The sequence below is a fragment of the Sinohyriopsis cumingii genome, chromosome 15, assembly GCF_028554795.1.
Source record: "Sinohyriopsis cumingii isolate HCF-2022 chromosome 15, ASM2855479v2, whole genome shotgun sequence".
Classification (NCBI taxonomy): Eukaryota; Metazoa; Mollusca; class Bivalvia; order Unionida; family Unionidae; genus Sinohyriopsis; species Sinohyriopsis cumingii.
Window position 1 is genome coordinate 36,670,933 of NC_142975.1, and position 27,873 is coordinate 36,698,805.

The 27,873-nt window shown below is 34.3% G+C and overlaps 1 protein-coding gene across 1 annotated transcript; it reads right to left on the bottom strand.

Annotated features, from left to right (window-relative positions):
• Positions 1-290: 290 nt before the first annotated feature.
• On the bottom strand, positions 291-27,873 carry LOC149781615 (uncharacterized). The gene is made up of 15 exons (XM_089934767.1): positions 27,747-27,873; positions 22,754-22,952; positions 21,999-22,135; positions 19,769-19,925; positions 18,580-18,713; positions 17,562-17,733; positions 15,488-15,621; positions 14,518-14,671; positions 14,061-14,197; positions 13,165-13,312; positions 12,293-12,447; positions 7,651-7,831; positions 5,983-6,119; positions 5,022-5,169; positions 291-2,365 (listed from the first exon to the last, which is right to left on the bottom strand). Exons 1-15 carry the CDS (start codon positions 27,769-27,771, stop codon positions 2,050-2,052), a joined length of 2,334 nt encoding a protein of 777 aa, XP_089790893.1. The 5' UTR covers positions 27,772-27,873; the 3' UTR covers positions 291-2,049.

Here is a 27,873-nt window from a genome sequence, read left to right on the forward strand (position 1 = left end):
TATTAGTTCCGACCAAATATTGGCAAGGGGCCCCGAGTTGCCGAGTGGTCTAAAGCGCTAACCATTACGGATCACTGCCATCTCACCTCTGTCTGCGTGAGTTCAAGTCTCAGGCTCGGCTAACGTTGGTACATGAGAAAGCCTGCCAGTAGCTTCTCGTGAGTCAGTGGTTCTTCCTCCACCAATTATACTGGCCGGCATGTATAGCCTATCAGGTGCTGAAAAAATGACGTTAAACCCCACAACAACAACAACAAATACTGGGAAATGAAACAGAAAACAAAACGACATTTTGTAAGAACTGATATTTATTTTGAAAAGTAAAGTTTTATTTTACATAATATGATTTCTTTTTGAAAATATCTGACTGCAGATCTCAAAATGAACAAGACAGCTTAATAAATCATTAAAATTTATCTGGTCTGAGGTCAATTCTGTGATGCATTTTTTAAGGAAACGTTTTCTGAAAAGCGCGTCTTCCACATCCGCTCCTGCTGGGAGCATCATCAGGAATTTGGAATCCCATGGAGGAATAATTTACTAACGCACCTTTTAAGTATTTGGCTCATCCGTTTATTCACTGATATTCAACCATGAATTCATGGTAAGATCCTCGTGACAAAACTGTTGTCTATCATGTCGATATTGGCATACATAGATTATATTGTATGCTATAGAAAAACTTAAACAATTGTGCTAATTATAAATTGAAACAAACAAGCACACTTCCTCATACGATTTCCTGTTTTATAATGCGTTTCACGTGGCGTTACCTCAAACTTCTTTGATCTCTATTCGTAATATAAAGGGATGAGAGGCCCCGTTTTTGAAAGGTAAAATCACTCGGTTTACTCGGGTTTTCTTGTCATTCTTGGACTGTATTTATCACCAAAGCCAAACGACATAACCAGAAAAAACAGAAAAAATAACACCTCTAAAGAAGAAAAGAGAATGGAAATAGCTATCTCTAGTTTACAGAATTCAGTGACAACGTAAATATTAGCATCACGCAGAAAAAGTTATGTGTTCACGTAACATACTACCTCGCTATTGATTCACTCCTAACAGCAAGATATCTGCAGCAATCAAGACACTTTAATAAAGATGAATTATGTTCTACTTCCATTGTGCAATACCGAAAGCATTATTTGTACAAAATAGTGTCTGTTATAAATAAATAGTTTAAAGGTAATATATTGCTACATCTTGTCTTGTTTATGCTGCTACGTACAAAAATATAAATAAATAATAATTTAAATACATACAACATTTCCTGGATATAAACTTTGAAAATTTAAAATATTGAAAATTATATCCATGTAGCACATTGACTTTACTTGGTAAATCATAGTCTGCAAGTGTATCTATTTGTGAAGATAATAATATTGACAAGAAGTAATGTATGATTATTGCCCATTTGCCCGAACTTCATTCTTTTGTAATTTATATATTCGTACTCCACAATCAGTTGTGTGGTTATTATCTCACAGACTTGTTATGAACAAATATTTTATTTGTTAAATTATCAATGAAAACAGTAGAACTGCTGCAACATCCGGTTTCTGTTATTTCTATCCAGAAGCAAAATCCGAGGCTGATGAGTACAGTTATAATTGAAAATAATATCAATCCACATCTTTTACATTTTAATTATATTGATAACACTTCAATAAACCTGAATTCTAGATTGTGAAAGTATGGATTTATCAAAATTATACATTCAAAAATGGACCCTTACTTTTACTGGTCCAGAATTGCTTTGCACGTTAGCTACAGCTAAGGAAATCTTGAAATACTGAGAAACAAACTTTCTGAAAATTTATTTCAGAAACAAAAAATTATCAAATGCTTGGGATGAAAGAAACAGCATGTGTTAATGAAAACAGTTGTCAACATGAAAACTATAATTTAAAAAAAAAAAAAAAAAAAAAAAAAAAAAAAAAAAAAAAAAAAACCAACAACAACTGGATGACAAATTAAGTTACTGCACTGGATAAAAATCACACATTTTGCAACATTAACAATGATTAATTCCTAAAATTCATGAACTCATAACAGAGCTGCTATTGCAGATAAAAAGGAAACAACAACCCCAATGACATTGAGCAATGACCCTGTAATGGCTGTAGAATCATTACTACCACCGCCAATCTTGCTGGCACTGCTACTGCCACCACTACCAGGTTGACGAATGTTTTTAGCATAAGTTTGATCATTACAAATGTTTTTCATAGTGGCAACCTGCAGATTTCGGCACTGATCTTGTATGAGCTTGCACTCGAATTCGGTCTTCATTCCGATGACATCTTGTGGACATGTTGCTTTCCATGCATTCAGATCACATGACAGGTGGTCCATTCGCAACCTGCAATTATGATGATAATCCATTATTATTAATGATGTATATGTATTATTCTTATTATCAGCACAGTTGTATCTTTCTATAACGAACGATATTGAGTCTATATGAATCTCTAGTTACAATGAAAAGATATATGGAGATTGATATAATAATTTGTAATAGCGAAGCAAGTTATGGTATAATTTAGTCACAATTGATAATTACAGTAAGTTATGGTATGATTTAGTCATAATTAATAATTACAGTAAGTTATGGTATGATTTAGTCATAATTGATAATTACAGTAAGTTATGGTATGATTTAGTCATAATTGATAATTACAGCAAGTTATGGTATGATTTAGTCATAATTGATAATTACAGTAAGTTATGATATGATTTAGTCATAATTGATAATTACAGCAAGTTAATTATGATAATTACAGCAAGTTATGGTATGATTTAGTCATAATTGATAATTACAGTAAGTTATGGTATGATTTAGTCATAATTGATAATTACAGTAAGCTATGGTATGATTTAGTCATAATTGATAATTACAGCAAGTTATGGTATGATTTAGTCATAAATGATAATTACAGTAAGTTATGGTATGATTTAGTCATAATTGATAATTACAGCAAGTTATGATATGATTTAGTCATAATTGATAATTACAGCAAGTTATGATATGATTTAGTCATAATTGATAATTACAGTAAGTTATGGTATGATTTAGTCATAATTGATAATTACAGTAAGTTATGGTATGATTTAGTCATAATTGATAATTACAGTAAGTTATGGTATGATTTAGTCATAATTGATAATTACAGCAAGTTATGGTATGATTTTGTCATAATTGATAATTACAGTAAGTTATAGTATGATTTAGTCATAATTGATAATTACAGTAAGTTATGGTATGATTTAGTCATAATTAATAATTACAGTAAGTTATGGTATGATTTAGTCATAATTGATAATTACAGTAAGTTATGGTATGATTTAGTCATAATTGATAATTACAGCAAGTTATGGTATGATTTAGTCATAATTGATAATTACAGCAAGTTATGGTATGATTTAGTCATAATTGATAATTACAGTAAGTTATGGTATGATTTAGTCATAATTGATAATTACAGCAAGTTATGGTATGATTTAGTCATAATTGATAATTACAGCAAGTTATGGTATGATTTAGTCATAATTGATAATTACAGCAAGTTATGATATGATTTAGTCATAATTGATAATTACAGTAAGTTATGGTATGATTTAGTCATAATTGATAATTACAGCAAGTTATGGTATGATTTAGTCATAATTGATAATTACAGCAAGTTATGATATGATTTAGTCATAATTGATAATTACAGTAAGTTATGATATGATTTAGTCATAATTGATAATTACAGTAAGTTATGATATGATTTAGTCATAACTGATAATTACAGTAAGTTTTCACCGAGTTCAAAATTTTTAATTCTGCTGTTATCAACATATTTTTCTTCACTCTGAGAGCATTTTAGATATGCTCCACGTTCACTGCTTTCTTTTATTTTGGAAAGATATTTTGCAACATGAGAAAGTTTAGCGCATGACCTTTCTATAAATATATATTTTCAGTACTTAAGTTTTAAACTGTATGATTGTGTCATGTTCATTTGAAATAGCCTATTTTTATCTGAGCTGCACGGAATAAAATTGTAAATTATCGATTAACTCTTATCACAAAACACCCAAATATCTCCATGTAAACAAAAAGACAACTAATAAATATTATCTTCATCCCAACTCTCTGCGATTAATACCAGTCTTGGGTACTAAACAAGAAGCACATGAAAAAGTCCATCACATGTGAAATGAAGTGCTTAAGAAATGTTAAACAAAACAAAACGGATCTGATAAGTAACAAGACAGTCAGAAAAATAGCTGAAACAAAACCTGTCTTAGACCACATTGAGACACAAAGAATTAAATGGTAGGACACATCATCAGAAAGAACCCCCAACAACCCGCAGCTCAAGCTTACAACAAAAAAAAAATATGATTTAAATGAAAAGGAAAACGAAGGGAAAAATGGATAGCTGGAGTATCAGAGTCATTGAGAAAACATACTATGACAACAAGCCAAGCCTCACACATATCTCTTGACTGGAAACCCTCCCTGCTACGCTGTACAGCACACGCAGTATGACAAGACAAGACATGGAGTGACTCCGGAGTTAATTAACAAATTTAGCCTCAAAACACAAATTATTGCATATAAGACTCTAATAACAGTATAAACTGTACTTAGGAAAACGTGACCACAATTGGATCACCTGATGTACATTTGGAACACACTGTAGTTGTTGAATACAAAATACTTGAATGTTGGCGACATATTGTTAATGTCGTTGTTTAAATAACATAAAACGCTAGATTCTTTTTTTTATTTATTCTCTTATTTCTGATAACACGGAAAGTTTATTTCAAAATTATATTTCTATTAAATTATACCGTTTTGTTCATGGATCAGTCAGGCAGTGTCGAGTAACTCCCACTTATCATTCAAAAATGGAAGCAATTGGCTATAAACTTAAAGGACTTACCGGTGTGTGTTCGCGCGCACATGTGCATGCATGTGTTCATGTGTGTGTGTGTGTGTGTGTGTGTACAAAAGGAATACATACTGGCAGAAATCTCTGAAATACTTGTCTGCGGACAGTTTGTTATCGATCTGATTTCGGGTCAACTGAATCATCTTGTTTTCTGTAGTGGATACACATTGCTGTATAGCAGCATTGCCATTTTGGAAGCATTGCAGACTTTTCCCATACACTAAAAATAAATGGATTCACCTTATTAATACGGTGTGACCTATATCTTATTGTATAAAGTAGTAATATGCATTTTGTTATTTACAATGATATTTGTCTGAAAAAATGTTCATAAAATACTGGTATCAACATCTGTTGTATGAATACAAAAGAAATAGTTTCTCTTTATTGTTTTCACCAAAAACTATTTTTTCTATAAGAACTAAATTTTATTTTGAGTAAATAGCAATAACAAGCTTTTGCAACAAACAAGTTCTCAATTTATTATGAAACATATGCCAAATAAAACTACAACTACATTCCATTGCAAATCATAACACTTTTTAATGCTTGTTCTCAGTACCCACTGACCAAGCCCTTGCAACACCCATCCCTCCACCCTCTCCATCATTTTGTATGGACCTTGACCCAGAGATTAAAAGTCAAAATATTATGTATATTCTGTCCTCATCCTGTTACTGAAAATATAAACTTTATAAAACAAAAATATCATATGATGTCACTATAATACGTCATTTATGTTTATTTGAACTTTCCCTTTTCCACCTTCAGGAACAACCTGGGAAATATATGTACTTAATATAGATGACATCCATTTGAAATATAAGGATGATATAAATGTACGGAGAGGCAGAGAGTTCGAAAGACCGAGCGATGGAAGGTTATACAAATTCCATCGGAAATGCATTGGAATAATTAGATTAGGAAAAGTCTGATCTATAACAATATGATGAATGTATTGAATTCAAGTGAGATGCTGCGGATGATTTAATAGGGGCGCAATATGTGTGCGACTGAGGAGAAGTTAACTTACAAGTAAGATCACTACAAATGACATCCACGCCAGCCTCTAGAGCCGACTGCTGATGACCCCAGTAAGCAAGGGCATCACGTGCACCTGTACAGTCTGAAATGACTCCTCTCATGCACTGGAACAACTGTCCCTTTGAACTGAAAGATGACATAACTGCGTTAAGTCACAAAATTGTTTTATATGCATAAAGCATCGAATAATAATAATAATAATTATAATAATGATACAAATCATCATCAGCCATCCCGAAAACCTTACACTTACTGTTAATAGGTTTTACATTCTAAGAACAGTTTCAAAACAACTTCTTATAAACGATCTGATCTATTAGACCAATTTCAACTTACTTTTTTTAAACTAATTTGTTAATTATGCCATGTTTATTAGTTACCCATCTATACTGAATTACGCCATTTCTCATGTTGACATGCTGGTTGTGTGTATCTCAATATGAATACAAGCGATACTCTTAAAATAAAATTATTAGTAACGTACTAATTACAAAACTTATTCATCCAAGTTTTACCAATCTTTTTGTCACGAAGTAAAGACGGATTCTCGCCTATTTTATTAATCAAGCAAGCAAATGTACGTATTATTTCTAGACAGATGGACTTTTAAACATAGCGAGCAAGTGCAAGATTTTTGGCAATATTTTCTGTCATGTAAGGTCTTTATCATACAAACTACTTTGCCAACAACATCTCGACAATCTGCATTCTGTTGTTCCTCACAAATCTAATTTCTTACAAAAAGTAGCGTTTTACGGATACAGGAGACATGTCCTCAAAATCCAACTTGGTAGTAACAGCTTTACTTAAAATCGCGTTTTTTAAAAGCTAACCAATTATCTATGATTTTATTTTCAAGGGAAAAAATATTCTTTTTTCGTATGAAATATGTAGATTATTGTATTTAGATATTTCTGAGTAACTAAGAAAGAAACAATATGAAACAGATTTCAAAAGAAAGACGTTTGTTCGAAAAAGATATATAGTGAAGAATAGATTACATTTTTCCTGTTATATGTAAATAGTCTTATTTGTACAATCTTGCTGTAAAAAAAAATTCCAAACGTAATCCACCATATTTTGACAAAGGTATGTACAACCTGCTCCACATCTAAATTTGTAAAGAGTATGACCTGTATCCAGGCAAGCTCTTGAAATGTATTTAAGTTTCGCTTAGAATGTAATTTGAGTGTAGAAAGAAACTTTGCATATGGGAAGTAATGATCTAGACTGCTTAGGAAAACGTTGACTACGCCTTAATCAATGAAAATATTGTCAAGCCTCTTACGTGATGAACATATATTAAAACAAATTGGTATAACTGACGGTAAGCTCTAATAGGTCTGGAAATGGACACTACGGATAGAAAACTATATCAAAGCTCCTTGCCTTGCCTAATTAAGAATAAACTGGACTGGGTTATGGATTTGTAACAACAAAAATAAGTCATCCTTAATTATGAAATGCTGGAAACATCAAGCATAATTGAAGGAAACAAATGCATCAGGGGATCCAACAAGGCCACCAAAGCAACTGATTTATGCAATATTTCTGGTCACAATAGCCAAAATGCATCACTGGTTGTTAAACCAAAATCTTTTGTCATAAAACTCTCTGAAGTTGACCAATGCTATCCAAAACAGTATGTCCACATTACCTGCAGAGGTTTTGGGCCTTGCTAATATCTCCAAGGAAATTTCTTCTGTCGTGTGTGATGTTGATAAGAAACATGTCTGGGTCAACTTGATATTGCTGGAAACAAGAGTTCAGACTGCTGAGGATATTTGTAGCACAGTCTGGGTTAGTCTTTTTATCAATATCAGCAACCGGCATGGTCTCTGTGGACATAAATAGGAGAGGGTCAGAACATACATACATGAATACATACATACATACATACATACATACATACATACATGTAAGATAAAATTGCCTGATTCCATAATGTACTTTATGGGGAAAAAAACGTAAATGCTAAAACTGGTATCATTGCATTTTGACTGAACATCAGGCTAGGAAATCCAAATATTATAATCATAGTGGTATTTTAAATTTTCAGTGTCACCCTTAACATTGCAGTAATATCCAACAGCATATACTGTACCCTCATTTTCAAAGCATTTAACAATGTCTAATTGAATGTAATCCTGTACTAAACTCTTTTAAGTGTAAGTGTTCGGTATCGAACTATTATTAGTTTTTCCTCAATGATAAATTATCCCATTTCCCAGATTTTAGTTTCAAACACTCATAGTATATGGAATAAGTATTGGTCTCAGGTAAGAAAAGGTCAAAGAAACATGACAACTAAAAATTTAAGAAAGACCGTTTTGTAATTTCAACTACTGAGTGTTGAAACCAGCTTTAATATTTTCAGCAATATCAAATTATTCAAAGAAGATACTGAACCTGGATGTCATATTGGCAACATTTTCATTTAGGACCAACAAGGCATCATAAGAAGTCTTCTGTTAAAAACGTCATCACTTTCTCTTTTACAGGAGTTTCGATAGCACAGTCTTCAAGATGGCTGTCAAGGCAGCCATATTGCATATCAAATTAGCACCAATTTCATTTAGGACCACTTAGTCTCCATATACCAAATCTTTTGGTGGCAGCACAATGTCGATATCATTCACAATCTAGTAACAGTAGCGTTAACAAGATGGACATTGTTTCAACCATACTGGAAGTCAAATCGGCACTATTTTCATTGTCAACCAACCAGATATCATACGAAGTCTTTCAATGAAGGAGCCGATACTGATATAACCATTTATGCTGGAGAAACAGTGATAAAATAAATTATGAAGATGACACTGTAGTGGTCATATTAGATGTCTGTGCAGCACAAGTTTCATTTCGGACATACACATCAAATCTTCTAAAAACGCACATCAATCTGCCTGTCCGTTGCAATCACAAGCTTTTCAATAAGGCTGGTATGGTGACCATACTAGAGATAAGACTAGCACCCTAGACATCAACAGAAGTATTGAGTGAAAACCCCATGCAAAGGTGACCATCTATTCAGGAGGAAAAGGATCAAAAGGACTTTCAAGATGACCACTTTGGCAGATATATTGGACATCCAATTGACACTTTGTAGGTCCAACTAGATATCATAAGAAGTGTTATGGGAAAACTCCATGCTAATCTGACGTTCCTTTCATTAGAAGCAATAACAAGATTTTCAAGATGGTTGCAGTGGAGGCCATCTTACTAGACGTCTGAAAAGGTGCCATTTTCATTTAAGGACACCTAGATACCATTAGAAGTTTTATCAGTCCAGCCACAGTAGATATACCAGGAGTTTCAAAATAGCTGTTGTGTTGGTCATACTGGATGTCCAATCAGTACTATTTCATTTATGACCAACTAAACCACCAGATAAATGTTTGTGTAAAGATTCATGGCAATCCTCTAAGAAGATTAGGAGACTTAGCTTAAACCATTTTGTGCTAACGGATGGATGGACATCAGAGGACTGAAGACGGATAACAAATCATCCGATAAGGTCTTGTGATCTATAAACAGCAGAGTTAAAAACTATCTCCAATGAACAGAAAATGCCTTCTTCATAAGTGGACTCTCTGGACGTACCTTACTGTGTATTTACTTTACATCCAGTAGGTTTATTAATCCAGCCCCGCCCAACAAAGTCGGCCTAGTCCTATAATAGTTATGTTGTCCATCGATACATCCGACCGTAAACAATTTAGCTTCTGCAAGATAACTTTACTGGAAATAGTTTAAATTTAACCAAACCGGTTTGAATATTTATATTCATAAAATCTCTCGAACGTTTGATTTTCTACATTCTAATTCATCCTAAAGAATCGTTATGACCCTTGATTATCTGTTCTCCTTACCTGCCTTTCTGCTCCACGCATTTACCAAATATTGTTGAAATTCAATTAGTCTGTCATGCAGCCGATGCTCAATATATCTTGAATGAAATTCATATCAAACATTCAATGATGTTTGTTACCAGAGTTATTGCCCCTGGTTATGTGTCCACATGACTATGGATAATTGACTTTCAACTAAATTTGGCCCCTTACTTTATGTTTAAAATGATCAAGAAAAAAATTGATTTTCAGAATTAATATTACCCCTGAGTATTCCTTCTGAAACGATTGTTTGATTTCGATCAAAATTAGAATGCATATTTGTCTTGACAAAAAGGAGTCCCGAGTGGTCTAGAAACGCTCACTGTTACGTATCTCTGCCATCTCACCTGTCTGCGCGGGTTCGAGTCTCGGGCACGGTCAATGTGGGTACATGAGAAAGCATTCCAGTAGCCTCCCGTGGGTCCGTGGCTCTTCACGGGATTTTCCATTGTTGTTCCTCAAATTGTTATACTGGCCGCCATGTATAACCTATCTTGTGCTAAAAAAATGGCGTTTAACTCCATAATAATAAATATCTTGACAAAACCAAGAATACGTTTAATTTATAGCTTTCTACACCATCATTTACAGGAGTTCAGGTCACTAACTGTCCTTCCTCATGCTTTTGATTTCTGCATCAATACTTTACCAAGGACTGTTGGATTTGAACCAAACTTAGTATTCAGATTATTCTGATAAGACCTTGAACATGTTTGATTTCTGCATATATGTTTGATATGGTTTCGAAGTGCCAATCATTTTGAGATGGTTCCTAAGTGCCAGTCCTTTAAAAATGGTGCCGAAATGTTAATCTTTGTGATATAATTCTGAAGTGCCAATCATTTTTATAAGGTTCCTAAGTGCCAATCCTTTGAATATGTTTCCGAAGTCCTTCTGATAATGGTGCCGAAATGTCAATCCTTTTAAAAATTGTTCTGAAGTGCCAATCCATTTGATATGGTTCTTAAGTGATAATCCTTTTAATATGGTTCCGAAGTGCCGATCCTTCTGATAATATTGCCGAAATGCCTGTCCTGTTGATATGGTTCCTAAGTGCCAATCCTTTTAATATGGTTCCAAAGTCCCGATCCTTCTGATAACGGTTCAGAAATGCCAACCCTTTTGATATGGTTCGAAATGCCTGATATTGTTCTTAAGTGCCAGTCCTTTTTATATGGCTCCTAATTGCCAATACTTTTGATATTGTTCCTAAGTGCCAGTTCTTCTGAAAATGGCTCCGAAGGGCCAATCCTTCTGATATTGTTCTTAAGTGCCAGTCCTTTTTATATGGCTCCTAATTGCCAATACTTCTGAAATTGTTCCTAAGTGCCAGTTCTTCTGAAAATGGCTCCGAAGGGCCAATCCTTCTGATATTGTTCTTAAGTACCAGTCCTTTTTATATGACTCCTAAGTGCCAATCCTTTTTATATGGCTCCTAATTGCCAATACTTTTGATATTGTTCCTAAGTGCCAGTCCATCTGATAATTGTTCCTAGGTGCCAATTTTTTCAATATGGTTCTTCTGAAGTGCAATCGTTTTGATATGGTTCGTAAGTGTCAATCCTTTTGGTATAGTTTCTAAATGCCATTTCTTCTGAAAATGGTTCATACGTGCAAATTCTTTTGATATGGTTCCTAAGTGCCAATCCTGTTATATGATTCCTACGCTGGCAAGCATTTTAATACTCTGAAGGCGTAGTATATGTTACTTACCACCATTATACATCATCGTTTGGATGAGTTATTGCCCTCAATGACCATCTTTTCTTTACTTGTTTTCTCAACATAATTTTATGTTTAAAGCTTCGCTAAGCCAATTGAAGTGAGCTGGACCCTGCGCGATTCACCAAATCCTAGCAACTATTATTAGCAAAAAACTATGCGATTCATCCATTGCTAATTGATATTATGAAAAGGATCATATACGATGGATCAATTCCTAATAGCTGCCATGAGCGGGACCCTGTGCGATTCACCCATTGCTAATTGATGTTATGAGCCGGACACTACGAGATTTTCCCTTTGCTAATAACTATTATAAGCATGACCCTATACAATTCACCCATTGATACTAGCTAATTATTATTTGGCCGGTAAGGATTGAGAGATTTCTTAAAATCGAGTATTGTTTTATATCTTGGAAATATTTTTACCTGTAAAGCTCGTGACATGTTTTTTGTTGTTACCATAACATTGACATATCTGTTCCTCGTGTCTTTCTTTTCCATTTACGCTCATATTTCGGTTGTGATTTATATCATTTTAATTCTTCATGTTTTGGTGGTGATGCGGGGTCATTTTCAGTTGGATCGTTTGTTTTTGTAGAAATCCAGTATTGTTTCATGTTTTTGGCTATAATGTGATCTCTTTATATTACAATCATATATATTTAAACAAGAAGCTCACCGGTGTTAGGGCAGACTCCAGAAATTTCGTTCACGTGTGTTTTCAAACACTTGGTGGGTATTAGTTGACACTCAAACTTGTTTTTCAGATCAACTGCCTTGGGGTTACATGATGGCCAAGCCTTTGCGTCGCAGGTCACGTGACGTACACGAGAACTAATACATATATATATATATATATATATATATATATATATATATATATATATATAACAGAAATAATAATAATAATATTAATAATGGATGTTATCTTAAAGAAAACTTCGAGACAAAAAAAGAGGAGAAAAATAAATAGCAATATTAGCAAGTAAACTACGCCTACTTTAAAGCAATATGGTCAGTGGTGTTAACGAAGAAATCAGAACATTACTAAATATTAAAAACCATGAGGGATTTAACAAAATGACCACCTTGAAAAATATGTAGAAGTGGAACAGACGATTGGTTCTTTCCTCCAAACCAAGAACACTGTACTGGTGTGCTTTTGGGGGGAACTTAATGGAAATCACTGTGCAGTGTTGTAACATCTACTGAAAATCACTGGGCAGTTTTGTGGCACCAAATTAAAATCACTGTGCAGTGTTGTGACATACAATGGAAATCACTGTGCAGTGTTGTGTCATCTAATTAACATCACTGCACAGTGTTGTGAATTCTAATTAAAATCATAGTGCAGTGCTGTGACATCTGTTGGAAATCAATGTTTAGTGTTTTACCATCAAATGAGTGGGGGATTTAACAACTTTTAAATACATAGGAAGGTAGTTTTTCTTTAAAATGTAAGACAGAAATAAAAAAAAATAATCGAATTAACAATATCAAACTATTTTTCAGAACGTTCTTCTTACTTTACATGCGCAGATTCGAACCTACCTGCAGAAGTCCGTCAGGAAAGCATCCATGTCCAGTTTCTGAGTCAGTTGCTGAGTAGAGAGCGTTGTTATATCGCTTGTCATTTTGTTCATGCATGCTATGGCTTGTTCGGTTGGTGTACCGAAACAATTTAATCCTTCAAGATATTCTGTCAAAACAAGATAGATAAACAGATAGGTAGACAGATACAAATTGATAAATATACAGTCATATGGACATTTAAATAGACTGATTGACTCAAAGACACATAAACCGAAGAAACCGTCCATTTCTAATGAAATATATTATGTCAGGAAGTACAGGTGAATATTACATTGTTGACATTATCATTTGCATATTACCGGCAGCTGTTCGTCAATAAGACAATTCAAGTGTCCCATCTGGCACGCTTTTCATAAAACTTTCAACGAAACTACACGAATTGCTTGTTGCCAATCTTGATTCCAGAAAATCAATCAAGCTCAACATTATCTTCTTTTGCATTTGAATAATCCCTAGAGAAAACAGGATTTTGATATGGTATATGCTCCAGTGAATTAATTACTAAGATAAGGAAGAAATAAAGTCTTTTTTAAAAACGTTTTCTTCAATTTAGTCTGTAAACTGATATACCTTGCACACCAGAAATATCCAAACATTATGATCGTCTGACTATTTACTGTGATCCCCTACCCATCCGCTTAGTTGACTCTGCGTTTTGCTCTGCGATTATTCATAATCAAATGCTTTGAGTAGGCAAATATTCTCATCAGACTGAGACAAATATTCTCGTCAGACTGAGACAAATATTCTCATCAGACTGAGACAAATATTCTCATCAGACTGAGACAGATAAACAATCTGAATTTTGACGTATAAGTCCCTCAAAGGCTAACCAGCAAAACTTCTTTGCTTACCATCAACATCGTTGCATAGTATTCCAACAGCTCGTTCCATGGCATGTATGTCAAAACCAGTCATGGACATTGTTTGCTCGGCCCCTGGACATTTGTGTAGAATGTCTTGCATGCACGTGAACAGATCGTGTTTCTTGCTGTTTGGATAACACAATACACAAATAAATTTTACTTGCTGAAGTTAAGTTTTACAAAAAGGCACATGTGATTGTTACTATGTGACTTTTAAAATTATGTTTAAGAATATCAAGAGCTAGTGAAAGAAGAACTGAATATAATGAATGAAATCTTGACTTCCATTAGATAAAAAAGTAAACACCGACATTTTACAAGATGGCAGTAAGACGTAAATGCAAGTTATTGACAATACTAATTTCGTCAGTTTGTAATACATATAATCGAGAAGTGGCATAGTAGTCTGAAAACAATTCCTTTAACTTTATACTAATTTACTCACCTGCAGTACACTTCGGCATCCTGCTTGTTAGCGCCAATCAGAGCTCCTGCAGACTCGGTACGGTTGTTAACGTACGTCTTCTGATCCAACCCTACCTTCGAGAAACAGGATCCAAAATCGTGCTGTATGGTTAGTAGGCACGCTCCTGGAATTGCTGTAGAATAATTCAATTGAATTATTGTAAATAAAATATTATGGGATGTCAAAGTTTTTCTCAAGTGTGACAGACCTTTGGAACGAATAGTCGTTACAAAAATGACTCGGCGACCATGAATACCTTCGGAAGAAATATAAGATCCAAATTCACAAATTGATATATTTCAAACGAATTTTGAGGTGCCCCAAGCTCTCTGGTGATTTCACCATAATATGGCTCATCTGCCTACCCCTTTGCAAGACTCCATAAGACCTTCTCCATCATATTGTTGAAATTTGACGGAGCAATGTTGAGCCTGATTCTCAAGATTCCTGATATAAATAGTGTACGCTGTTAAAGCTAATTTGGGATATAGCCTTCATGTCTGATTCCTTATCAGCACTAGGTCGCTGCATAAACTTTAAAGGACCTAAAGCTTTGTTTCTAGTTTTTAGCGGTAGAGGACATGAGGCTGTGTTACACCTGCACTGCGAAAGTCATTCGCTCATGTACTCAATTAATCATCTATCGAACAGCAGAACCTCTCTCTCTCTCTCATTTGACAACTTTTTTCAACATTTACACTTGTAGGAGCTAGATATTGCCACAGTGTTGCTTAGCGAAGATTCCATACCATCGCCGATGTCTAAACATTTCCTTAGTTACACATAATTAAACCAGTGAACATAGGAGCAAGCATCTCTCCATGGCATGATGCATGCATACATACATACATACATACATACATACATACATACATACATGCATGCATGCATGCATGCATGAATGCATACATACATACATACATACATACATACATACATACTGACTTACATGTATCGCCACACGCTGTTGCTATGCCAATCATAATGCTAGCGAAAGCGGCCTCAACTCCTAGGACCTGGTTACGGGCGCAACCGGAATTGGCAATCACATTTTTGCCGCATTCTTCTGCATTTTTCCATTTACTGAAGAGAGATGTAGTATGTATTGCAGTGAAATTACAGACAATAGTATATATAAATATTTTATACTTTTGCATTATCACATGAGTAAGTATTCCATCCTTTAATATGTCGATGAGCTCTGATAGCTTGAACACACGGTGGCATTAAGATATATGACAAAACAGAGCAAAATGCCTAGCCAGTAAGGACTGTAGCAACAAAACATTTCTTAATAATAACAAATACCATCCTCGTTATTTGTAATTAGATTCCAGTTCATCGGGGAATTGTCATCCTTTATTCACTGATTCAGGTGATATTTCCTGGCCTTGTCTAATTCTAGACCTTTGTTGGGATTAAAGTGACGTTTCATGGTTAATTAGTGCCAAACTGATACCAATGGGATCGGTTACTGATTCAGAAATTCAATGGTTTAGTACATGAAAGAATGATCCCAGCTGCATAAGGCTTTTACAAGATCAGCAAATGAGAGGAGAGCTGGAGATTCTGTTTTTTATGCATGTTCAGTAATATTTAAAAGCAGCCAAAGAGATGCATGCAAATATATATATATATATATATATATATATATATATATATATATATATATATATATATATATATATAGCTTTAATACAGGCTGCCTGCCGATCATGCATAACCCTTGGGAGAACGGTTATGGTTCTGTTTGCAATGGCTTTACTGGCAATTTCATGGTCAATACTCAATAAAGTGATAGGACTGTGATTGGAAATGTCAGTCACATCCTTTTTTGGAATTAGAGTTCTTATATCAAGATTTTGTGAATCTTGTAGTCTTCCTTTTTGGAGACTGGAGTTAAAGGTATCAATAAAATAATTATTAAAGTCGTGTAAAACTCGCATGGAATGTCATCAGGGCCCAAACTCGTATTTAAATGCATCCTTTTTAACGTTGTAGTGCATTTTTCGAGTGATAAAGGACATTCGCGCTTTACCTTTTCATCCTCATTGAGTTTACTTTTGAAGGTTTGATGGATAGATTGGTATATTGAGGTTCACAGATTCAAAGTACTCCTTTTCTTTCTTCGAAATCGCTTTAATCGTATATTTGTTTCCTTCAGTTTTCTGTTTCTGATGAATTTCTCATTATTTACTTTCGTTGCACACGATTTCTTTGGAAAGCTCCAGGATTGCAAAATTAAAATAATATTGATTAAAAGTTTTCTTTGGTATGCATAGAAATTAATTTCATGTTAAATTTAGCAATTTTAGTACTGCATGATATTCAGAGTCTTATGGCATCTTATGGACCAAACAGTCACGCAAAGATGGACCTTTGGTCATTGTACCATTTTGGGGTTGATTGACCAGTCCATATAGTACCAAGAGGACCTTCATTATCATGCAGTATGTATTATATCGTACCTAATCGTTGTCAATCACTTTGTAAGGGGAGGTAATTCAGCAATGTATAACTCCGCTCACACGCATTGTCATATATACAGATTCGGACCGGACAGTCTTTATTACAGTTAGTGGACAGGTCAAGTCACAAGGGATTTGGAATTAACGTGAAAACTTAAGGAATAACATAATGAATTACCTTAAATCACATAATGTCATGTCAAGCAATTAAAGATCATCTTTACAGGCAGTGGCGTCACTGGGGGGCGGGGGGCGGATCGCACCAGGTGACACCATAAGAGCGGGTGTCGCCAAAATGACTGTCTATAAAATGTTTGAATTTTTGTGCAACAAGGATGTCCATGGGGGGTGACACCATGAGTTACTGCACTCTGTGACACCAACCCTAGTGACGCTACTGTTTACAGGAATCATTGCTGAATATACCAGTATGGTTTACTTTCAGAAATGATTACCATTGCTGCATTTGATGTCATTTAACTTAAACTGATCAGTATCCAAGACTCTGAAGGCACAACCATATTTCAGTATAAGGACTCATGTATTCTTACTTACTCGCAGACTGTTTTCTTTATAGCATCTACATCAACACCTGGAGGCGGTTTTTGATTGCTAATTACCATCATAATTGTCTGCATCGGAATATTAAAGGTCTTCTGGGCACATGCATCCATACCGCTTTCAAAGTGTGCCATACATTGACCAGGTTGTACAACTTTTCCTGTACCTAGAGTAAAGAGACGCAATATGGTCAAGATTGTGTAACAATCAATAAGTTTAGCATACACGGCAGAACTTCGTTTCTGAAAGATGAAATTGGGTTTATTCAGACATTGTCCAAGTCCCATGTAAGAACTTTAAAAAAATAGCCATATACGTTGCATTTAAAACAAAGCTTATAAAGATTAGACAACGGATGTCTCAAAACCCAATACAGCATAATTGAACGACAAAATACATTCTGAACTTTAAAGGAGTTATAATGATAAATGTAAAGTGTATTACCTAATCAAACAAACGAATGACGATCTCTGATTGGTTTATACTTATGACATTCATTGATTTCTATATTTGTATGAAACATTGACTTGATTTTAATAGCACTATATACATTGTTTGCTATTGCTTGCACGTTAACATGTTTAAAAGTTTGAGTATTGTGCAGATTGGACATGGTAATATGGTCCGTGACAAATATATTCTTAAATTTGATTAAAATTGACTTTGACATATTTACAATGCACACAGAGATAAAATTAATTACTAGCCAATTGTATTCGTTAATGCTATAATCGCTTGCATTTTAATTGACATCAGTCAACGAATGTTATATGCAATGACATTTTTTTAAATGTATGCCCTGTCAATTTTTCCTGAAATGTAAATGGGCAATTAAGTATCTGATTAGCTCTGCGTTGTAACTCTCTACATCACGTGACTGACTCTATCTGATAGGTAACTTCATATCCATGTAATCTACACATATTATTATTAATCTCCATCGGTCTGGGCTTTTTTAATAAATAAAGAGTAAAAGAGAGATTAATGGCGTTATATATTAATATATACGTACACATTCCTTCATAAGCGCCGAGCATGTTTTGCAAAGTTGTGCCCACCATGACCTGCTCTTGTGGAGTACACTGTTGTTGAAGTTTGCTCACAACACCTGTACCGCATGATATCATGGTAGTCTTTGCTTGGTCGCTGCAAGATTGTGTGCAACAATTAATCAATGTGTTGTGTGTGTGTGTGTGTGTCTGTATATATATATATATATATATATATATATATATATATATATATATATATATATATATATATACACACACGTTTGAATGACATAGGATAAAGAATTCAGTAATGACAACATCAAATGCAGATCGGTATACAAAGTGGAAACTACTTTCATTTTAATATGTTAGGATCTGAATAAAAATTCAATAACAAAAAACGAACGGAATGGCAATATAGAAGATGAGTGTCATTAGTACGGGGATTTAAATAGCTACGACCTAATTCCAGGCTTAAGAATAAAAAAGAACATGTGTAGGAAACAATAATGATCCTGTGCCAATGTCTGGCAATCAGTAACTACAGTATGTAATAAAGATTATATCCTGGGAACGTTATGCGAGGAGAAGGAAGTAGAGGAAATGTGACTTGGGAATGCTGTGGCAGAATGCTGGAAAGACATGATAAGTGAGAATCGTTTGGTGTAGTGTCAAGGTCACTGCTATACTCCCTTGTTTTGGTATAATATGTATACAAGAATATACCGGACATGTTAGACGTCCGTAACGTAAATAATTGTACGGTGGTAATCACTGATGGATCACAAAAAATATATAGGTGAAATTATCACCCAGTTTCGAGCCATTTGGTTCCTTCTTATCAATGAATTTGAACTGAGAGGTGTATGGGTTGCCTAATCATGGCTGTATTCTGAATGGACTATTCTCGTAGTACCTTGTTATAGGAGGAGTCACGGTGTAAGAACGCCGACAAATTGTTACATTGTATATGACGCATTCGGCAAGCATGTCTTTATAGCAAATCTTAAAGTTAAGTATATTGGTAGATGTGTTTTGACAAGGATCTATTTGTTCACAATATTTTACAATGGGGTCTGATTTTTATCCATGTCAGTGAAACCATAATTAATTCAATTAAAACCTATGTATTAATATCAGCATGTGGTTGGATGCAGCTAGGAAATAAATTGATGATTAAATTAAGAAACAATATCAACTCCCACTCACTTGCAGACCATATTCTTAACCTGGTCCCTGTTTACACCCTGTGGCAATGTCTGGTTGGCGAGCAACATGAAGAACTGTTCTGGAACTATGTTCATTTTCTGCAAACAATCTCTAAATCCAGCATCAAAGTTTTTCAGGCAGGGTGGAGGTTGAACCGCTGTTTAAAAAGGCAATTTGAGATTAATCTAAACATATCTGAAAAAGGTTATTCGCACGTGCTTTATTGATATTGATCTTAATATATCTAAACACTACTCTTAAGGTGATGTTTGCGTGTCACGCTGTGTGGAAAAGAAACAGGTGTTCAGGAGGGTTTATAAGGTTTCATCAATCAAAGAATATCCCTGTGCCCATTGATTAAAGCACCTATGGGAGCTCTCTTTCAATGGCACTTGTCAGAGTAAGTATCACCTAACTCACGCGCGCACACACAAAGACACATAAAGACATACACGTGCAGACACACATGCACATACACGTCTTTTCTTGGGTATATTTATAATCTGTGCTGAATTTTTGTCTGTGATTGAGGGTTGTGCCTATCTGACTTTTGTCACGATTTTAAGAAGAAAACAAGATGTTTACTTGAATTCAAGTTCAAGACCTGACCTTGTTGAGGAGTTAGTGTGTTTTTCCGTGAGAATCTATTACGTTACAGGTCCAGTGAAATATGCAAGAATACAGACTTTTGAAAACAAGTAATCATTCCTGTTTCATGTACGTCTTTTGGGAATCTATGATCAGAGTTTGCAATTGTTTTCAGATATAATTTTAGACGAATAATTGATTTAATATTCATTGACAATTTGGGCTAAACACTTCTTATGGATTATTGCGAACTCATTCAAAGACATTCTGGATTAAATCATTTTGGTGCTTCAGGACATTCGCGAATGTTAGACTTCATTCGGAATATTCAATACTTTTGGACTTGTTATATAATATTTATAATTATCTGGAACTTAGTACACAATCATGTAAAGGAATTTTCAATTTTCACTTTGCATTCTACATGAATAAATTATTTGTTGATTTTTACTTACGTTGTTGGTTTCACTTCTTTTCTGTTACATAGTTTAAGACCATATCGTCATAACACCTTTGTCTTCCTATGTAAACAGTATATGGTTCATTGTAAATCTGACAGAAATATTAATCTTACGTTAAAGGAAACAACCAAGGTTATACCGAATATGAAATAAATACTGGTACCACACGCACCTCCATCACACATTAACATCTTAGCTGAGCCTATACCTATTTACGGTTGGTCTGAATGATGTAAGCAGGGAAAAATACCAAATATCGGATACAACTGCAATGACATAAATGGTGTGTACACTAAATTAGTTATTTTATACCAGCGTAACATTTTAGCTTGAAAATAATGATGTGTAAAAAGGTAGATTTAATACATAATTTTATATGCGTTCAACGAATAGATGTTCTGAAATATGTACGTTTATAATTAAACAAGAATAGAGAAATACGACGAAACTGATTTATTTAAATATTTACAAAGTGTGAACAAAAGAAAAGAGGAAAGAAGAAAAAATCAAGTCAGTCTACTAATCCATATTTTCAATAATTTGTCATATCTATTCGGAGAAAAGAAGATTAAAGATCAAAACAAATACAAAAAAGATTTGTTACTTGAATTTGGTGGTTCCTAAAATGTTTGTAAATTTGGTAAGGTAAAATTGACATTCTATAGTCCATACATACAATAGTTTGTTTATTACATATATAGTGCTACAAAATTGGTATTTTATAGTCCATACTTACAATAGCTTGTGTATTACATATATAGTGTTACAAATAGAGTAATTGTGTGGAGAAAGTTAAATATGCGTTTGATACAATAACATATTTAATATCCTTTGAGTTGGACTCTAGAGCAGCATATAAATTGAAAGGAATCATATGTCTCCACGAAAAGAAGCAGTCTGGACCTATTTGGAAAGATTTTATATTTAATTGCTAACGAATTAACGAACAAATTACTGTATCCAAACATTGTGGTCGAGATTGAAAAATCCTTTAATATTTTTGGCTAATGGATACTGGTAGCAGTGGTAGTAAACGGTGCTTAAGCCCTGAAAAGTATCAATTTTTTCTGACTATTGAATGACTTCTGAATAAAGGATTAAATCTGCGGTCGCTGAACATAGTGCCTAGCGTCAATAAGGGTTCTACATTTTCTCTCGCATGAATAAGATGGTCTACTTACGGTCGCCGCACATGGAGCCAAGTCCCTGTAGCATTGAGCGAACAGTGCCGTCCATCATGCCGACTTCCATCTGCTGACATTGCTGAGACGCCTGACTTGGCAGTGGAGAAATACAGCCACTAATTTTCTGCCTGTTCCTGAAGGTTTAAAGGATGAGATAAACAGTTCCATGAAGACTTACGCATTTTGCTTGAAACGGAATTTAACTGCTACCCAGCAAAACTAGCATCACACTTTTATATCGCTGGTTGTTGTGAAACAGATCATGCCATAATTTCCAACTCTAGCAGTTACGGTAAGTTAGGCGTTTTATCGTGTGCTGTTGTAACTTTGTTAGCATTACACGTGCATGTTCAACAAATGATTCAGGTTTGATCAACTTTAAATATCTTTAGTGAAAATTATTAGTAAATAACTCCGTTTTTTGTGCACATAGTCTAAAATAATGATGCTCTACACAGTGTATCTGTAGGTTAAAACAAACTTACCTAATTTTGTAGTGAAGCTTTGAATCCGAGAACACATATATGATTTTTATGATAACCCTACCAGTTTGTTCTATGAAACGTATAACTGGAATACGTTAACGAATCGGTCATGATGCTACGTGAGAAAAAGAACCTCTCTCTCTCTCTCTCTCTCTCTCCAATAATATGGATCCACAAAGAATAGTCTTTACTACAGGATTGTATCATCTTTAGCATTCTCAAGGAAGAAATAGGGGAAAAGTAGGATATAATATAACAGTACAATACCCGCAAACAGCCTGTGCAAGATTCTGTCTATTTATATTAGGCGGAAGTGGTCCGCTTGAACCATTTGTCACCAGTGAAAATATTATTTCTAACTGGTATCCACCGTTGTCCTGAAAACACTTCCGGAACGCGCCATCAAATTGTTGTACACACTGCGAGGGCGGGGCTTGAGGCTGTGCCTGAACTGTGTATATAAAAACTGAAAATAAACAGAAAATGTTCATTGAAAATATTATTGTTTGTCGTTGTTTGTTTTGTTGTGTGTTTTGTTGGGTCTTTTTGTTGATTTTTTTTTTTTTTTGGTGTTTTTTAACTTTCATTTTTCAAAATATTTTTAAATTCCCCCGATTGCTTAGTTTTTCTAAACAGGTGCAATCTTTGAACGGAATTGAACGTGCCGTAATCAATTTCCGAAAATAATCGAAGAACTTGGAACAAAGTAGCAAAAACGTGCATCGTTACTTGCGTGTACCATTTTCATAGCAAAACTGGGTGACGAGTACTTGTAATGAAACACGTGTCTAACACAAAAAAAAAACATACAGAAGGTAGGTCATTGATATTGATGCCAAAATGATCAAAGGCCATAAACATGCAGAAGGTAGGTCAGTGATATCTATGACAAATTGATCAAAGGCCATAAAGCTGCCACTTTCGTTTCATGCTTAGAATGGAAACTTTGTACCCCAACAATAAATCACACTTACACAGGACAGGACATTTCCGTTCTTATTCATTTATGTATTTGATCCCACTATGATTTAATTTTTTATTGGGTTTTTTTTGGGGGGGGAGGACAGGAGGTGAAAGGGAAAGAGGCGACATTGGATTTTATTTTTATTACATTATATATATATATATATACATATATATATATATATATATATATATATATATATATATATATATATATATATATATATATATATATATATATATATATATATATATATATATATATAATTCTAGTTTAAAAGAAGATAATTGTTCTGCGGTAAAGACGAAATATCGTTGTTGTAAAGAAAGTCTGAAACCACTAAATGATCACTACGTGGGAACACACTGTGTGCTTCGTATACCTTTTAGACTGATGTGAAAAGGAACAGTGAATATGCCTCGAATACAAAAAGCTGGGAATGTAAATTTCCAAATTCCGCACGTCTCTTATCATGCCAGATTTTTATTTGTGTCATATCAATGATATGGTGATGTCCTGGCGTCTAGCTGTCAGACAGGGAGTTCAAAAAGCCGAGGAAGACAGGAACATAAAGCAAGCTGAAAAGAGAGCTTGAAAGAAGAAGAAGGAAAAGCTTACGCTGGAGCTATACCATCGTCTCCCGTAGACGGACAGATGCCAAGGTGATGACCAGCAAACTCTGATTGTAATCAGACTCCTCCGATGGCCTAGTGGTTCGGATTCAGGAGGTCCCGGCTTCGAACCCGAACGAGTCATACCAATGACTTCTATAAAACAATGGTACTAACAACTGCCTCGCTAGGCGCTCAGCATTAACTGGTTAGTGTTAGTACTGGTCGGCCTGGTGTTAGGACTGGGTGGGACGTTTATGCTTCATGTCTGCGGTATGATGCCCCAGTAAACTGACATACTGCAGATATCGTAGCGATATTACTGCATAATTGTTCAAGCTACGTTAAACCTCCATATCGCACGCACGCACACACACACACACACACATTGTAATCTTTTATTATTATTATTATTATTATTATTATTATTCAGGATTTTGACTGCATTTCAGAAAATCTTTGGAAAGAAGCAGAATGCTAGAATCTTTAGCTTGCGGATAAAATCCTATCCCTTCAAACTGAATGCATCATATCTGTCTCAAATCGAAACAAAACAATTCCCAAGTATCACAAAATAATCTGAAATATTGTTTAAATAACCTTGAACTCTAGAAGTAATAACCTGAAGTTTGAGAATCATAGCATTGGAATATAGAGTAGGTCAGCTGCCACTAAATCAGGGTCATAACAAGTTTTGAACTCTCCATTTTACATGAGCCAAAGATTTGCGAACATACAGTGATAATTACCATTTTGTCACTTCAAGTTGTATATTTAATGAAGACATTTCAAATTTGAATCCTTTCAGATCGGCATTTAAAGCATACCTTTTTCAAACAATGCAGCCCAATATATCGATGATAATTTTCTATTATGAACTCGGAATATTTTCAGATTCCGAAATCAGTTTTGTAGCTTGTAATGTCTAATGGTCATTTATTTGCATAGCCTAGTATATAAGTTACAAAATGTAGTCATAAATTATCCCTAAATGTACAATGACCAAAACTTTTCATCTGACAGATTTTAAATGGTAATACGATTTTGTTTTGTTGTTCTTTTTTGTTTCAATATAAACTATTTTGGGTGGTGGATAATACTGCGTTACAACTGTCTTTATATATGGACATACTGTGTTCATGTTATGTGGCTTATTTGTATTTGTTATGTGTGTCATTAGTTGTGTTATTTGCTGTTCCCACCTAAAATATGGTATGGGTTTGTGTGTGTTTAATATCTATACGCATGTAGTACGCATCGATCTGCATTCAGCAGTGTCCGATCTGTCTATTTCTATTCCAGTCAGGGTCTACATGCTGTTAACTTGAACTTAAAAATAACTAGCTGCTAATTATACATGGGCACATATTGTAGGTATGTGATTAGATATATAGGTTGGCATGTATGAAGGAAAGTAGATAAAATGTAGGTACAAAGACAGGTTCATAGCTGATGGAGAACGGCGGAATGTAAGCAACCAAAGAAGGAAAGAACATTTGATTTAATGTTTTAATGGCACAGCAACACATGAAATTATTTAGTTATTTAGTGCTCAGAAAATCTGAGTAAAGTACATTGCCCAAAGATATACTACGGGTTACTGATCTAGGATGATTGTTTGTAGGATTCGAACCCTCACCCAGTCACGCGTCCTACGCGCTACCTACTGAGCCACAACGATTAAAAGGGAAGAAGGACGGAAGTTCGGTAATAAAAATGTCAAGAGGAAATTGTCAGTCATCAATCAGTCTATTAATATTTACCTATGTCTGATGGGAAACTCTTTCAATCTTATATCAGGACATATATTTATTCAAATCTACATACATGACAGTTACAAGGGCAATTTGCCTGAAGCAATAAATGATGACAACTCGATAGTGCTTTTTCCTTATCAAGTTCTTAGTAAACATACAAAACCTACATTATGCATATATTACTGTGGTCATTTTATGACCCGATATGGTAATTCTGTGACAATTAAAATGTACATTTCTAGAAAAATCATCCATTTACCCAATGACAAAGATCGATCTATATTCAATTTATTAACAACTATGAAACTATCATGATAACATAAAATTATATAGGGTTTCTGTTGATTTACCTGTATCGACCCAACATTAGATGATGAATTAGGATAATCAAATTAACTTATGGTATAATCAACGTGCAATCAAGTGGTCACTGAAGGTAATGGTACAAGATCAAAGGGTCACACCTTTCCTTTGTCACCACACCGCTTCCTATTCACCACAGTTGCTACAATAAACTTAACCTACCTATACATTAACTGCTGACGTGGCACTTTCTATGATTTAAGACCATTGTCACGTGTATGAAATGTAAAATTTATCTCTTTTTCCCGCATTCAATAATAAATAATAATAGATCTGATTTTAATTAATTCATCCCCTTTGACAACTTGTAGCTAGAGAACAAACGTGAGGTCTATGAGCGTGTAGCTATTTCTTGATATATATATATATATATATATATATATATATATATATATATATATATATATATATATATATATATCCTGCATCATAATTTTCAACGTCATACTTTGCTTTAAGAAAGTACAGAAGAACATATGTATTAACTTCATCTTTTGTGATTTATTGTGTCTTCTTTGCAATATGGATAGAAAGACAAATATTCTCCTTTGCAAAAGTTGCTTTCGTTATTGGATACAGATCACAACCAAGAACTATGGGATTCGTTATTTCTAATACTCTCACACCACTATTGCCCAAGGTAGAAACGGTGGTGTTGGTTTTATTTTTTCCAATCCAAATTTCAATAGACCAATCTGCTGAGATCCCTGGCAGACAATTTCAGTCGATTTGAACGAGATGGTGGACACAATTTACCGTTGGACTTGGAATAGTCAAGCAAAACCCACTTTTTGCAATGCGTATAGAGGAAAAATCAGCACACTTGTTACGCACTAATAAATATACTGAATGGAAGCCACTTCTGTGTCAATTTGTTTCACGTATGTATGATCTATTTTCTTGAAATTCGAAAAATTTAGTTCAAGTGTTAAATGCAGTATTGAATCAATGGTCGAATTGCCAGTAGACTATCAACATGGTTGATGAAGCAAAAAAAGAGAAGACCTACATCGATATTCTAACAGTGTCATTACCTAATTTTTTAAAGTCAACTTAATAGTGTACTAAAAAGGACATAAGCTAAACTAACTTTTGAGAAAAGTAGAGAACAACGGGGACTAAGGATATTCTGGGACCTTTTATGAAAGATTTATTAATGCTTTTAAGCAGATTCTTGCAAATAGTCAACTGTATTTGATATCACTCACAAGGAACAATTAATTTTGCTATATATAAAAAAAAACTAAAGTAAACAGAAAGCAATTGCGTCCTCTCTGATAATAACAAAATCTGGAAGTAGACATCGTCCTATAACGAAATATAGCTACAGTACCTGTCGATAAGAAACATAATTTTGTCAAATTTTCATTATCTTTTCAGACAAAAAGAAAAACATCATTAACTTACAATTACTCGATGAGGAACAGTAATTAAATTTAAGTTTGACCATTTATTGCAGTGGGTTAACCCCCTCCCCCAAATAAAAGAAGGAAGAAAACAAACCATTTTCCGTATAAATGTTAAGTTTGAAACGGATATATATGTTTATGTGCATGTGTTCTTACCGGATAAAAAGATAAATCCCCACATGGTGAAAAATTCCTCTTGTTCCTTGCTTCTTACTTCTGTTTATGTAGTATAAATTATGTTTCCGGTTACTAAATCCAAAGGTTGGACTATCATAAATAGTCT